A 17,010-nucleotide genomic window follows, 5' to 3' on the forward strand; every position below is an offset into this window, starting at 1 on the left:
AAATTTTTAACTTTAACAAAAAAAGTTATGAAATCAGCCCCCACAGCAGCAAAATTTAAAATGAAAATATAATACTGATTATTTTTTTTGATATCCCATTTCAGGCCCCCCCCCCTTCATCCTAGACCCTGTGCGTGTGCACCTGTTGCACCTTCCAAGTTATGGCACTGGTCATGATCGCTTGTTTCTATTTAAGTTATGTCTATGTTATAAGACTTCACAACTTTTATGAGATATTCTGGTTTTTCTACATTGGACTTATGACTATCAGAAATATTTTAAATGAATTGTTGAAGGTATTATACGGTACTACTCACCTAATATGGTTTACCATAAAAACGACCTGAATTGAAAGGTCACTCAAAGTATTGGTGAATTAGTAAATTATGATATCCATCTTCATGTTAATTAGTAAATTATGTTTAAGTAAGTGATTCTGTCTTTATTTTTAATTTCATTTCCTTACATTCCATTCAACATTGCTGAAGGTATTATACAGTACTACTCATCTAATATGATTCTTTCTTTTAAGGTTACACGGTGATCAGCACTCATATTTGTAAATTTAGGGACACAAAAACACACGTGTTGAACAGATTATTTTATTAATTACTAATAAAATAAAACTTGACGTTTCGACCCCTATATTGAGGTCATCATTGGAAGAATACAACTGTATAAGGAACCAAGCTACATGCTCATGCCCTGTATACCGGTAAACTAAATCTACGTAGTTAATAAATCCTTTTTCCTAGCCTAACCTCTAGTGATAAAAAAAAATAAATAAATAAAATAAAAAAAATAAAAATAAAAATAAAATAAATTAATTTAAAAAAAAACAACATATATATATATATATATATTATAAATAAATAAATACAACTACAATAAACTGCTAAAGTCCTCATGTATTAATATTCTTCTGGATAGTTCTGATTGCTATAAAATGATTTCTTTCAGTTGCTGTTGAATGTTCCAAACACTTCACCAGGTTGTCTTCTTGTAATGGGATTTTTCTAAGGCTAGTTTAGGTTGTTATACAGGTTGTAGATGGGTCCTCCACATTCTTGAAATCGTTAGGCCATCATTTTTGTTGAGATCTGGGTTGTGTTTGAGCATTTCTTTTGAGAGAAAATGTAAAGAGTCATGTGAAATACTCAAACACAACCCAAATCTCAACAAAAATGATGGCCTAACGATTTCGAGAATGTGGAGGACCCATCTACAACCTGTATAACAACCTAAACTAGCCTTAGAAAAATCCCACTACAAGAAGATAACCTGGTGAAGTGTTCGGAACATTCAACAGCAACTGAAAGAAATCATTTTATAACAATCAGAACTATCCAGAAGAATATTAATACATGAGGACTTTAGCAGTTAATTGTAATTGTATTTATTTATTTATAATATATATATATATATATATATATATTTTTTAAAATTAATTTATTTAAAAAAAAAAAAAATCAGCTAACGCCTTTTTATTCCCGTACACAGGAGTAGGCGATGCCATTTAGCCCTATCTAACTTTTGGGGACTGAATGAACAGTTCAATCTCCACTGGTACCCAATCAAAGATAGATGGCCCAAGGCTATCACTAATTAAGCAGTACGCAGTGAAGAGAGAGGGCTGAAATGTGCCGCCATCTCGTGGTCCCTAACCCTAACACAATATATTTACTGTCTGAAATAATGTGGGTTCTACGGTCGATTTTCTTGAGTTTACAGGAAAAAAAACCCGAGTTTCCGGGAGGAAAAACCTGCTTGCCCGTGCCAGAGATCGACTAACTCGGGAACCAGTCGAAAAAACGCTTAGAAAAATTTCCTCTAGTCGCCGACTAGACTCGAAACCAAGTCTTCCTTTGTGTGGCCAAGCGCCATGGTGTGCAAACGCCACATCCACTGAGCTACATAGGCTCTTAATTTATTTTATTTTATTTTTATTATTTTTATTGAGATATTCTGGATATCTACAGTAATACTTAAAATACAATAAGAAATTCAATCAGTATTATTTCAGGTCTATATTTAGTCAAAAAGACTCATTATGGGAGGTTCATCCACTCAACAGTGTGTGTGTGTGTGTGTGTGTGTGTGTGTGTATAATACTTATCATACCTTGCCTTGACTTCATTTAACATTGGTACATTCACTACACATGTAAAGCTTGTTTGTTTTGATTTACAGCTGAAGTAACTAAAGTCATGAGGCCAGTGTATTGTCTGTAAATTGTGGTGAGTTGCCTGCACTGCATAAGGGAAAACCCTGCCACATCCATATAAGCTGCCTATTTCACCTTCAACTGGAAAGCCCTGATAAAAGTTTTCACTCCTAGATGAGATATAAACCCAGGTCTTGTCAACCAAAGGGTATAGTCAATATCTAATGAGCTACAAAGGCCCCCCCCCCCTATGAAACATATTTCATTCACTCATGCAAAACTCTAAGACCTTGTTCATAAGCTCTTCATTGAGTTCCAGAAATGACTACACTTCAATCATCCCTACATTTTGTGCAATATTTCCCATACACTATCACACAATACCTTCTCAGAGAGCTATAGCTTACTGCATCCCTGGGGTCAGGAGAATAAATTGCAAGGGTGCTAAATGGATGAGCAAGCCTCTGAAGCAGAAGATGCATAATAAAAGGAAAACGCTGTTGATCCAATATTGAGAAAGGTAATTATGAGGCTCAGAAGGAGCCTGCGGGAAAAGCAAGTCTAGGAACCAAGTGAAAAAAGCAGCCTAGGAAGAAAAGCTATGGTGCGAGACAAAAACTGAACCATAAATAGGCAGTTAGCTTTACAGACAAAGTAATTTGAGAGATTTTTTTTCATCATGTAGTTAAGTAGAAGAAAAAATAAGCATGGAAGAATAATAGTGAATCTAGAAGATAGCAAAGTGTCAGATGCTTTAAAAATAGCCAAGTTATTAGGTGATCACTTTAGTAAAAGTGATCACCTAATAACACACATCCCAAGAAGAGTCCTTAGCTGTCTAGGTGGGTGCTGAGGTTGATGAGCTGGAGGTATTAAAGCTATTGCAAGAGTCAGATTGAAATACAGCAGTGGTAGTGGATGGAATATTATGGTGCTGAGGAATAAGTAAAAGAATCTGGAGCGCTATAATAGAATTATCATTCTCTTTTTGTACTCATTAGGAAATGAAACCCCAAATTGAATAACTTCTTACTAGGTTTGGGTTTCAACATGAGTACAATTCCTAATGAGTAGAAGAGGTATGATAATTCTATTATACAAGGGTGAAGCTAGGATAGAAGCAACTAATTATAGAAAAATCACTCATTCCTCTGCTTTCCTCTAATTATGTACCAAGGACTGCTAGCCAATATCAATGCACAGTTCAATTCCAAACTTATCAAATTAACTTCTCATTTATTTCATCTTCCTCTGTTCATGTTTCTATGGTTCTTTCAGCAGCTGCTAACACTATTTGGAGAGAGTGTCTTGCCTTCAAATTCCTAGAGGTTATCCCTTCTTTCAAGAATGGTAAAATAATAAATAGCATGCTTTCAGAGAGATGGATTTAAGTATATGATTAAGTATGTGGATTTAAGGAAGGATTTTCTGCAAGGATCTGTACTACTCTGACATACTTCAGTTTCTACAACTATGACATACTCATCACGAAATACCTCCTTTCAAGTTGTAAAGATTTAATTCCATCGAGATAATGAGTAGATTAAATTTTAATGATAAGGGAAAGTGTATATGGGGGTTTTAGCTGCTAATATCTTTATCATCATTATCAAATTTCTAATAGGTACTCTCATGTGACATACAGGAAAAGTTTCTATCATTACTAACTTCCTATCAACAATTTTCCTCCCAATTAGTATGTTATATGTCATGACACCAGTACTGTTATATTTTGTATTTTAGTCTTTTAAAGTAGTTTGAAATACATGAATTTATCTACATCTTGGTCTGGATCTTCTTCCTGACATCAAAACAACTGTTTTGCTAACCTTTCCTCTCCCATTCTGCTTAAGTGACTACTAATAAGATTCTGCCATTGTTACCAAGTGTTCGCTTCCCTATTCTTTTTCAAATTCTCATATCTGTGGTCTCCAGTTTTTGATCAATTGTTTTTTCCAACCTTAGCTTTCAGATACATAAGTTATCTGAAACCTGGTTTGAATGTTTTGTCAAGTTTAGTGTTTTAAATAATTTCTCTCTTATTCATACAATAGTATAGTATGCAACCTTGTCTTACACCTGATTTAACATTAAATCATTGTGCTGTATCTTCTTAAATTCTAACTACTGAGTGACAACTTAAATATAGACCAAATTACAGTCAGGAAGTTTTTAAGAGTCTATTATAATGAGTGCATTTTGTAATAACAGTGTTTGTTATAGCAAGGGTTAACTGTGTTACTCTAAGAGCAAAAAATTGATAACAACTGAAATAAAACATCTATATAAGGAGAGAGACAGTGAGCCAGTGTCTTGGCAGAACTGCAGAAACATTCATTTAGCTAAGATAATTATAAAAGTTTGCAGCAAAACTGCTAAACATATGAAGTATATTATAAAAAAGATTTGGCTAGGAGGGTTAAGGGAGTAAATAAAGAATTATATTAATATTTAACATGAAAAAAAGAAAAGTGTAAATCATGTTGATCCTTTTAGAGGAAAGACAATGCACTAAATCAATTTTTTGCATTTATTTTCTTGAAGGAAAAAGTGACAGTTGTAAATGAGGCTAATAGTCTACATTAAATAGGTAATGAATTTAAAGCCATTTTATTAACAGATTTTTTTTAATGTTCATCCCACCCATGAAAAGTTGTAAATCTATTATACATTTTGTAACATAGGTGGGCTATGATAATCTGGGAATTCTACTTTGGAGGCCATACTTTTTTCCAAGCCATTTCAAGCTACCAATAAGCAGAGTGCTCCATCTTCTACCAAAAGACTTTCATAAACATCCATGCCACAGCAGCATATGAATCTAGACCTATTCATTAGAAAGGAGAAACACTATTCACTTGGCAAAGAAAGCTGGCTGAGTGGAAAGAGAACCTGAAAAAATATTTGTAAGTATGAAATTTATTAGAAGCTCCAGAGGCAGACAGGATATATTCAAGTAGGGAAGATAATTAGTTAAACTATTAACTTCCTTGCTTGAAATAAACCAATTACTAATGAAAACTTCTGGGGGGAACTTCCAGGTTGACTAGAGAAATAAAAATATTACTCCAATCCCTAAAAGGTAACTGAAAAGTGAAACAGTAACTATAATTCTATAAGTTTACCATATTCACTAGATAACCAATTAAGTCTGTTGTTAAGAATAGCCTGCAGAGACATTTTAGATGTTAGTGAAATTATGAAGACAAAGCTTAGGATCTGTTTGGGATAAGGAAGGAAAATTAAGACTATGACAGAAATGATAATTAGAAATATCATGGGTGACATTTCAAAAAAAAAAAAAAAAAGTTAAACTTTGAGGATTTGAACAAAATGCTAACTTAATGTTGCAATAATACATTGGAGCCTCCATAGCTCAGTCAGTATAGACAAAGCCCTTTGGTCGGAAAGATCTGGGTTCGATTCCCGTTAGTGATATGAGGAACTTTATCTGGTCACTAGTTAGCTGGTCTCATATGGAGGTAGGGTTTTTTCACTCGGAAACTCAGGGCTTTTTGTCCCCTAGAACAGGCAAACCGGTCCCATGAACACATGCTTCTACAGACATAGGACATCTCCAGGAATAAGGAGTAACCAACCAATTCCATAGGATTTCGGTTCTGAATACCTACAGTAAAATGTGTAGGTCTATGTGTGAGCATAAATTAGGATAGGATATGAATAATACATTAATGAACATTTATTACTTAGTAACTAAATTATTATTTATTATTATTTAGTTACTGAATATATACAAATTAATTTTATTATAACCTGATTAACAAATTATATGAAAATGATACTTCAGATTAATGACTTGGATGTACTTGATTTTTGATGACAGTTACTAGTGCATTTCCGTTTCTGCATCTGATTTATTCTCGCATTTTGGTTTTGTTGCCACATATGTGGAAAAAGCTTTTTTTTTTTTTTTTTGCATAAATAAGTTGTGACAAAAGGCATAAAGATTTGGTTTTGTTGCCACATATGTGGAAAAAGCTTTTTTTTTTTTTTTTGCATAAATAAGTTGTGACAAAAGGCATAAAGATCTGTCTTGTATGATCAGACACTTCCAGATATTCACTGTGAATTTGCAACCAAAAATCAAGAAATTCTTCTTGCTGGTACTTAAAGGTTGAATCTGTAGATATATCAATTAATTGTTCCCTCTCTTTCATTGATCAATTTTCACTTTGACAATGAATAAATGAGTTTTTAATCATCGTATGATTCTGTTTGAGCTGACAGATATTCTGTAATAGTCTTTTGCAGATTGAACAAATGCTCTATTATGTATTCTTGAATAATTTCATGAAGATTCAGATCATTTCATATCATGAAGTCACTTAGCTTTCAAAACAGTTCACATAATTTTTTCATATGTATGAAATCCATAAATCAGATTTTAAAATCAGAGAATTAATTTTATCATTTACTTCAAACATGAGTTTTAGTTCCTTGGAAGGATGTATTTACTTCATTTAAAACTGAAAATAGATCTGCAAGGTATGCCATAATCTGAATCCATATGTTTGATATAATTTGGAGCAATAATCATGTTTCAGTTGAGTGAAAAAAATTTTTTACTTCTTTCAGTTCATAAAACCTACTCAGAAGTTTTCCTCTGGATAGCCAGCCAGAGTATGTAGGAGCAAACCATTGCTCCTACATACTCTGCATGTAGGAGCAATGGTTTGTGAGAACTAGAAAGTAAAAAAAAAAATTAATTAAAAAAAAAATATATATATATATATATATGTGACAGAAGAAGAACAAGCTGGGTTCAGGCCAAATAGAGGTTGTCAAGATCAGATTTCATTTTAAGATAAATAGTTGAGAAATCTTGGGAATATGACAAGGATCTGTATGTAAGTTTTGTAGATCTGGAAAAAGGCATGCAACAAGGTGCCCAGAGAAAAGTTCTTCAAAATATTACAATTGTATGGGGTGAATGAATGGAGCATTATACAGAGCAATACATAGTCTATATTTAAGCTGTCAGTCAGCAGTCAGAATTGAAGGAAATATGGAAGGAAATTGAAGATGGTTTGATGTAAAATCAGGAGTAAGACAAGGATGCACATTATCTCCACTGTTATTCATCATTTATATGGATCGCATTATGAAAGAAAGTGGCATTAGGACTGATATTACAATTGGAGATGTCAAACTTAGTTCTTTGCTTTATGCAGATGATGTTGTACTTCTGTGAATACATCTACTGCAAGTCTCCAGGATTCTCTAATTGAGAATAACAGCTGTAATAAATTTGGCATGAAAATCAGCAATAAAAAGGCCAAACTATGAAAATAGGCAGGAACAAAAAAAAACTTCAGCTGCATTCTGAATGGAGATCCTATAGAACAAGTAAAATATTTCAGCTATTTAGGCACAGTTTTTAGTGAAGTTGGCAGGTTAAATCTGGAAATAGACAACAGAATAAGCAAAGCTGGTATAGTGGGCAGCCAGCTTAATAAATTTATTATTATTATTATTATGTAACACCTCCAGGGAGTCCAAAGACTCATCGAGGGAGGGCACCTACTCTACAACTCTCTGTCTCCACCACTCCACCAACTGTAACTACCTTCATCATCTACACCAACGCCATCTACCGCCGACCACCACCACCACCACTAGTATTTTCACATTCACAGACAATCACAAACATCCATGCCCACGGTGGGATTCGAACCCGCAGCCTTTTGGCTGGAGAGCAGATATGCTAACCACTCGGCCATCCAGGCCGGCGGAATTATATGGAATAAGATAGAAATTAGCCAAAACACCAAACCAGCAGTATACAAGAAGTGTTCAAACCGTTTTTAAGTTATGCATCTGAGAGTAGGGTTAGAAATAAAGCACTTGATCCAAAACTAGAGACCATTGGTATGAGGGCTGTGAGCAAAATTAAGGGAGTGAACTGATGGCATCAATGGTAGAAACATATTAAAAATGAAGATATTAGAAAGGAACTTGACACTATTAGTATTTAAGAACATGTAAGGAGAGCTAATTTAAGGTGGTTGGCAACTTAAATAGAATGGGTGAGGAAAGGCTAGCAAAACAGGTGTTTGATGCCACTGAGAATATTCGGTTGGACCAAGTTCTAGATGGATGGATTCAGTCAGAACTGCCTTAGAAGAACGAAATGTTAGATATGACAATATTAGAGTGCTTACAAGTAATAGACCAATTTGGAGGAAAACTATTGATAGGAGATTAATAATAATGTAAATTTAATCAGGTAATGATGTCATAGTAACCAGAACACCCTTTGGGGGTACATATCAGGAAACTGATGATATATACAGTGGAACCTCGGTTGTCGAACGCGCCTCTGTTCTCAAACAATTCGGTTCCCAAACATATTTTCCGAACAAAAAATGCCCCGGTTTCCAAACAGAATTTTGGTTCCCGAACAGGCAAACAGCAAGAACGTACTGGGCTGTAAGGCAGGAAAGCATCAGTTACGCGGCAGCCTTCGTTCAGTGCAGGCACCTGCTTGAATTTGCAGTGAGTTTTCTTTGTGTTTTTTTTTTCATACATTTTTATTATTAATTAAGCCACCATGGGGCCGCAGAAGAATAGTGATAGCAGCAAAGCGAAAAGAAAAGTTGTTAGAACCACGATAGAGATGAAAAAAGAAATCATATCCAAACATGAAAATTGCCTTTGTGTCTTGGATCTTGCTATGCAGTTCGGTTATGGCGAAATCAATGATCTGTACAATACTCAAAAATAAAGAGGCGATCAATTTTTGTCTATATTTTATCTATTTATTGTGTTTATTCTTTTTTTTATGTAAGATTTTATGCATTTTCATTATGTTTGTATACGATCTTATGCATGAAGTACTGTTGGAAAGGTTTAAATAATCAATCATCTGGGGTTTGGGAATGGATTAATCCATTTTGCATTAATTCTTATGGGAAAATGGTTTTGGTTTTCGAACAACTCAGTTTCCGACAGCCTTTGGAAACAAATTAAGTTTGACAACCGAGGTTCCACTGTATATATATTTATTTATTTTCAACATGACATTCCTTTTATCCTGCTGATAATTAAAGATGATCACTACCTATTTCACCTCTTTTCTTTTGTATCATGAATGAATGTGATATCCCTATCAAAATAGTCCACCATGAGACTTTTCTTATTTCTTTGGTCTTTTCCTTATGTGAATTTATGCACATAAGGAATTATGTGAATTTATTTTGTAATATGGTATTAATAGTGATTAGTCCATGTTCTTAAACATAAATCCAACAGACACTTACTATTATTAGTTTTGCATCTCATCCTCAAGTTTTCCCAAAACATTTCTCTATGCTGGTATTTATTTCTTATGCTTCTGTTTAATTCCTAATAAGACTCGGCTTTTCCTTCTTCTTTGTCAGCCACCTTCTCTAATGACTGAAAAAATTCTTCTCTTTGTTCCTTTTTGAATATTCAGTTGCATCATAGGCATAATTAAGTCCTTGGACTCTGAATAGGGAATTTGACTCTAATTCTCCATTCTGAAATTTGCCCACACACCACTTGAAATTTCTTGCAATTCAAGAGGTTAATGCTTAGTGTTGAATGCTATAGCCATTCCTTCCTTTCCATAATCACTATTGAACGAATATAACATCTTATGGTTATGCCAGCCTGGTTGACCGTGTGGTTAGCATATCTGCTCTCTAGCAAAAGGCTGTGGGTCCAAATCCTGGCGTGGGCATGGATATTTGTGATTGTCTGTGAAAATATGTCATGGTGGGAGTAGATGATATGATTCACTGTAGTTGGTGGATTGAGTGGCGGAGATGGAGAGTTGTAGAGAGAACTCCCTGCCTCTGAGTCTTTGGACTCCTTGGAGGTGTCACATAATAATAATAATAATAATTTAGCAGTATTCATGTGTTTTAGTCTTCTTCATTTTAATATCGCTCATTACAGTGCCAGTGCTTCTATAATTCTTCTGAACATTCCACTTCTTTTCGACTGATACTTCTTAAGTTACTAATGTCTATGTTCAATTCTGTCAATTAATTTTGCTGTTTGCACTGGTTCTTCAACAAAAACAGTGGGAACTTTGTTTAACTAGATGACATTTTATCATGCTGTAAAATCAGTTTTGTTTTTGGTATTAGTCAATACAAAATACAGTTTGGTAGGCTAAGTCCAAAACTGCCAGCCAATCTGTGATTATTCAGTTTCCGGGATAACTAATTTGTGAGTATATATCACAAGAAGGTGGGGACCGGACATCAGGTCATAAGCCCTGGTTATTTCTCCCCATTCTTTCTAAGTTATGCTGTGGTTTCTTGCCAGTTATTTAACTCTGACCATTAAGTGAATGCTATTTAAGATGTTGGTTATGTAAGATCTTGAAACTCAGATCATTTGAGCAGCATGAAGTTTGTCAAATGAAAAAGAGAAAAGGAGACACTGTCATCAGCAAAACTATGAATAGGAGTCGAGGTTGGGAAGGTGTTCATTAAGGTACAGAAGCAGGACCCTGGTGCAATCCAGTTCTGGTGGGGAAATCTTAAGAAGGAAAACCATTACCATGGCATATAGTGAAAAACCAGAGAGGAAATTGGAGATCAGTTACAAAGAACACCATAAGAACACCAACGAATTCACACTGCTTTAAGACACATTTTCTTTTCTCCTTGCATGCTAAGCCCAATATTTGTCATGGCCAAGTAACTAGGCTTCTTTGAAACCTACTTAATGCTCTCACAGGGAAGTTAATCCTATCTGCATAATGTGTTACAGCTGTCAATTGCATATTCTTTTGGCCAGTTTGTCTATTTTTCAAGACTCTAAGTAAAGTAAATTCCACCTGTAACAAATCCGATATGAATACCTGTAATAAAAAGAGGCATGAAAACAGAAAATTTCAATTGCATTCTCAGTAAACTTACAGAACAAATAAAATAACTTTGTAATAAGGCCAAATTAGAAATTAGTTAGTTGACAGGGTTGGATTAATGGATATCATCTCTGCTTTCTAGCCTACAAGTAAGCTGCGAGTTGAATTTCATTGTGGCATGTTCTTTGTGAATGTTTCAGGTGGTGGGAACCTGAAATGGCTGGAAGAAGTACTATGTTTGATCACTATAGCAGGGTTTTCAACCATCTAACTCTTATCCTACTCATGATACTAATGTGAGTGGGCATATTATAGTTGTTTTCAATCTTTCATGAGTGGAATTGTTATCAAGGGAAAAGTAGAAATAGATAACAGAATATGTAAAATCAGTATACTTCTTGAATAAATCTTATATGGAAAAGAGAGAGAGAGAGAGAGAAAAAAACAGTCGGAACACCAAAGTAACAGTATACAAGGTAGGTTCGAACCAATTTTAACTCATGTGTCTGACAGTGAATTAGCAATAAAATTATCAGAAATTGAAGACTAGGGATATGAAAGTTATGAGGAAAATTAAGGAGAGAATAAATGGCATCTATAGAAGAACTGTGTTAAAAAAAGAAGTTCAGAAAGGATCTTGACAAGATTATATAAGAAGAGTTAATCTAAAGCAGTATGGGCATTTAATCAGAATGAAAGAAGAAATAGTTTTTTTTTATAAAACAAAGGGACAAAAAACCCGAGTTTCTGGGAGGGAAAAATCATGCTACCTCCATATGGGAATAACTGGCTAAATCTGTAGAATACAAATAGCAGACCAATTTCAAAAAATATTTTTAATAAAAACCAGTAGTTAATTCTTAATTATAATTAATGGACTATCCCAATATCCTGTACACCTTTTCAGAGTACATACCAGGAAATAACAATGATATACTTTTAATGATTTTGTTGATGATGTAAGAGAAAATCAAGTTCAGTAGATGTTGAAAGTTTATTTTTCACTTGGTTAGAATATAATAAATTTAGTTTAATCCTTTATCCAAGTGCGAGCAAACAAAGTTTGCGCCTGAAAGTATCTTCAGGACTGAGGTAAGGTGGTACACACCAGGGCAACTCGTTGCAAAGGTGGAGCAAGCTACCAATACTCCTGTCTCAGTATCTCCTATAATGCAAAACACATGCATTAAGGGAAGGGCCACTACCTGTGGCCCTTCCCTTAATGCATAACATTAGACATATCCGCAAGGAGATGTGTTTCAAAGGAGATGAAAGGTGGAGCAAGCTACCAATACTCCTGTCTCAGTATCTCCTATAATGCAAAACACATGCATTAAGGGAAGGGCCACTACCTGTGGCCCTTCCCTTAATGCATAACATTAGACATATCCGCAAGGAGATGTGTTTTGCATTATAGGAGATACTGAGACAGGAGTATTGGTAGCTTGCTCCACCCTTGCAACGAGTTGCCCTGGTGTGTACCACCTTACCTCAGTCCTGAAGATACTTTCAGGCGCAAACTTTGTTTGCTCACACTTGGATAAAGGATTAAACTAAATTTATTATATTCTAACCAAGTGAAAAATAAACTTTCAACATCTTTCTCTAAATCCAGAGTAATTTATTAAAAATGGGTGGCACACCATTTGGCAACTTCTATAGGTAGAGATGACCTGCGAATGCTTCTGCCTGGTATCTCAGCTTGGACCTGGCTCCCACTGAAGAGACCTCAATAAAGGTCGAAACTAGTCTGGGTAGTGGCCCTTCCCTTAATGCATAACATTAGACATATCTGCAAGGAGATGTGTTTTGCATTATAGGAGATACTGAGACAGGAGTATTGGTAGCTTGCTCCACCTTTGCAACGAGTTGCCCTGGTGTGTACCACCTTACCTCAGTCCTGAAGATACTTTCAGGCGCAAACTTTGTTTGCTCACACTTGGATAAAGGATTAAACTAAATTTATCAAGTTCAGTAGATTATGTATTTAAACACAATTATATAAATTTTTTTAAAGATAATACAAAATTACATATTCTGATTATGTACGAAACTTATCTGTATAGGCTTATTTACCTAACTCATCTTCAGGTAATCTCACAAATTTTTTGCCTTCTAGTACAAATGCTTCCATGGAATCTAAATCTTCATTCCACTCTTCCATTAGCTGAGCCTATGGAATGAAACAACTCTTCAGACAGAGAAATGAGAAAACATATCCCAAAATCAAGAAACAAAAGCTTTCATTTTAATTTAATGAGTTATGCCTTTTAATCAATTAAAAAAAAAAGAAGAAAATGAGAAGATATGGACATGACCAAATGATCCTCGTTTCTGGTTCAAAAATGTACATGATGATAAAAAATAAAAAAATTATCTCATACATCAACTTGATTTTGCTGTTTACTATTCCTTATCTGACATAAGGTTTGATATTATTGTTCTTAATAATACATTCCACATATTGTTGTTGTGTGGGATTCCCCCCAATTTTTCTCATCCATCTCTTAGGATCGGTTGAGATTGTGCCCTCAAATCAGGGACTTCTAAGTATGTATTTTTGACTGTAGATCTGTGTGTGTGTGTTCACAAAACCGGGATGACTGTTCTGAGAGACAAAAAACCTGAGTTTCCAGGAGAAAAACCCTCTACCTCTGTATGAGACTGGTTATCTCACCTTTAGTCAAAAGAGACCAGATAAAGGTTCCCCACATCATAGATGGGAATTGAACCCAGGTCTTTCCAACCAAAGGGCTTTGTTTGGACTGACTGAGCTACAGAGGCTCATATGTTCCACATAGATTATAAATCACAGTAGGGAGGATAGTATGCAGCTCTGCTTTTCATCAGTTTAGCATAAACGTCTTCTAATACATCATTTGGTCCCAAATGCTAATTTGGAAATACAAATGCAAGTTACAAATTGCTTTTTATATTATTTAATTTCTGCAAAAATACATAGCAATAATTAATATTCATCCACTTCAAGCTACTGATATGATATTCAGTATGGATGTGGAATCATTATTCACTAATGTTCCTCTGGATGTTTCTCTTCAGACTAATATCACAAGTCTAACATAGTTAAACTGTTTGGCGTCACAATTCACTCCAGCTACTTCAGGTACAAAAATAAACTCTTCAAACAAATAGAAGGAACTCTGGTAGGCAGTGCACTCTCTGCTGCATTAGCAATTTCTACCTGGAACACTTAGAGGATATCTTATTCTCTTCAATGCAATCCCACACATCCTTCTGAGTGCATTACATTGATGATACATTCGCAATCGGGCCTCATTCTAAGATGAGGCCCGATTGCGAATGTATCATCAATGTAATTTCCAGCATGAAATGGAAATTGAAAAAAAAAAGAAAAGGGGTAAACTGGCTTTTTTGGACATTTTGCTTTCTCACTCTCCTTCTGGTGAACTTACTACCTTCTGTATGTTGTAAACCAACCTTCACAGGCCATTACATACTATATAATTCAGCTCTTCATCCTTACCCAAGGTCTCATTCACCTTAGACCTCACTAGTTTTATTTTATTATTATTTTCCTGAACTCCATGGAATTAAAAGACTCATCGTGGGAAGTCAACACTAGTCAACACAAAGTCTATCATACCACTCCTTAAACTCACCCACAGTCTGCATGTTCATCACCCTCTTGGGCAATGCACTCCATGCTCCTACCACTGTCCATGCAAAAAACTGGAAAGGTGAGCTTTTTACCCTCGCCTCTTTTGCAACTTCCAGGGATGGTTCTTGTCCTTTCCTTCATTTTACCAAATGAAAAATCTCCTCAGTGTTAATACGATAATATCCCTTCACCAGCTTAACTGTCTCAATCATATCCACCAAACTCTGCAGTCCGCATGCCCTTAGTTTATCCTCATAATCATCGTTGTACAGTCCTGATATCATTTTTGTTATCCATCTCTGCATCCTCTCCAAGGTTACTTCATTCACTCCAAATTCTGGTGACCAGATCCAAGCACAGAAATCCAGATGAAGTCTGATCAAAGCTTTATACAATGGGATCAGCATACTTTTATCACTTGTGATCAATGTTCTCCTCAACAATGCTGCAATTCTCTGAGATGTCTTCATGACCTTTGCAATATGTCCTTGGAACTTCAAATCTCTATTCACAATCACCCCAAGATCCCTTTGCTTTCTCTATTTCTTATAGTACAACTCCACCATACAACTCTCTGATATCTTTCAGAGAACTAATCACTAATCCAATCCACTAACCTGATAACCCATATGATGCAACTTAAAAATGAACTTCAAGTGAGTATGAAACATCCCATCTGTGAATCCCAAATTTTAAACCCTTACATTTAGTTGTATTAACCTGACATCCCAATTCATTTGCCCAGCTTCAGCTTTCCAGCTTATTCAAATCCTCTTGAAGAGCCAAAACATCAACACTATTATTAATAACCCTCCCAAGCTTCACATCATAGGCAAAAAAATTAACATCTCCCTGTGGCAATATTATTGACATAAAGATGGAACAGCAATGGTCCTAGGACTGAACCCTGTAGAACTACACTTATAACCATCCTACTCCCTGATACTGCTCCTCCATAGACAACTCTCTGATATCTTTCAGAGAACTAATCACTAATCCAATCCACTAACCTGATAACCCATATGATGCAACTTAAAAATGAACTTGTCATGTGGCACCCTGTCAAATGCCTTGGAAAAATCCAAATAAATAAATAACAGTGTATGCCTTACCCTCATTCACTGCTCTTATTACTCTTGTAAAAGGTAACCAGATTACTAAAACAAGAGTGGCCTTTAACGAGTCCATGCTGGCCTGCATAAATAATATTACATTCATCTGCCCAATTCTGTATACAAGTTCCCACCAATTTCTCTAAAATCTTAACCACAGAAGAAATACCAACATGCCTATAGTTTGATACCTCTATTCTACATCACCCTTATACAGTGGTACTATCTTACCCTCCTTCCACTTTCTCTTCAGGAACCTGACCTATTGCAAAATTTTCATTAAACAGCAAAGGTAATGGCTCAGTCAATTCCATAGCACATTTCCTTAAAACAAATGGTGAAATTCCATCTAGTCCTTCTGCTTTATGAACTTATAACATATTCAGTATTATTTGGAATATATCCTCTTCATTCACTTCTAACACTTCACCACTCATTATCCTTCTAGGAATAAAGTCTGTAGTACCAGGATGGATGCTCTAATAAAGAGATCATTAAACAGCTCAACTATTGCAAAAATGGCTAAATCAGTTCATCAACTCACTTGGTTGTTGAAAAATACTTTGACGAGCAGAGACAAGCAAGTTATTGTTCCTCTGTATCGAGCCTTGATAAGAACTCATCTCGACTACTGTGCCCAGATTTGGTCACCCAGGTTTCTTCTTGATGGGGAGGAGGTGGAGAGGATCCAGAGGCGAGCGACCAAGATGATAGCAGGTCTATGGAATGAACCTTATGAGAACAAGTTGAAGATTTGTGGGTTGCAAAAATTGGTTGATAGGCAGAGAAGGGGAGATATGATTGAGACATCCAAATTGCTAAGGGGTTTCTATAGGATTAATTCAGAGGATATTTTTGAGATCAGGACTGGTGGTGGGAGAACTAGGGGACATCTATGGAAGCTGGGCAAGAGTGTGGTTAGCAAGGGTGTTAGAGCTGGGTTCTTTACTTTTAGAGTGGTGAATGAGTGGAATAAGCTGCTAGAGTCTGTTGTGGGTGCTGTCACAGTGAGTGAGTTCAAGGCAAGGTGAGAATGTCAAATAGTTGTGTGGACATGATGTTTAGTGCCTCCTTCGATGAGTCTAAGGACTCCCTGGAGTTGCCTGTAATAATAATAATAATAATAATAATAATAATAATGTCATTTGCTCAAAGCAAATGACACAGTTGCCTGATTCCGTCTACTATCATTTTTCTTCATGCTCACCACACAGCAAAAAAACTACTTGAG

General features: G+C 35.4%; 1 protein-coding gene across 2 annotated transcripts in view; it reads right to left on the bottom strand.

The window, feature by feature from the left end:
- fliI (FLII actin remodeling protein) overlaps nucleotides 1-17,010 on the bottom strand; it is a 437,463-nt gene that overhangs the window by 114,613 nt on the left and 305,840 nt on the right. For both annotated transcript variants that reach the window (XM_090398141.1, XM_090398140.1), the window contains exon 24: nucleotides 13,104-13,200. In XM_090398141.1, coding sequence (XP_090254267.1) covers nucleotides 13,104-13,200 — 97 coding nt within the window. The remainder of the gene's footprint in view (nucleotides 1-13,103; nucleotides 13,201-17,010) is intronic.

Source organism: Typopeltis vanoorti, chromosome 9 (assembly GCF_054136105.1).
Source record: "Typopeltis vanoorti isolate ZY-2024b chromosome 9, IOZ_Tvanoo_1.0, whole genome shotgun sequence".
In the NCBI taxonomy this organism is placed as follows: Eukaryota; Metazoa; Arthropoda; class Arachnida; order Uropygi; family Thelyphonidae; genus Typopeltis; species Typopeltis vanoorti.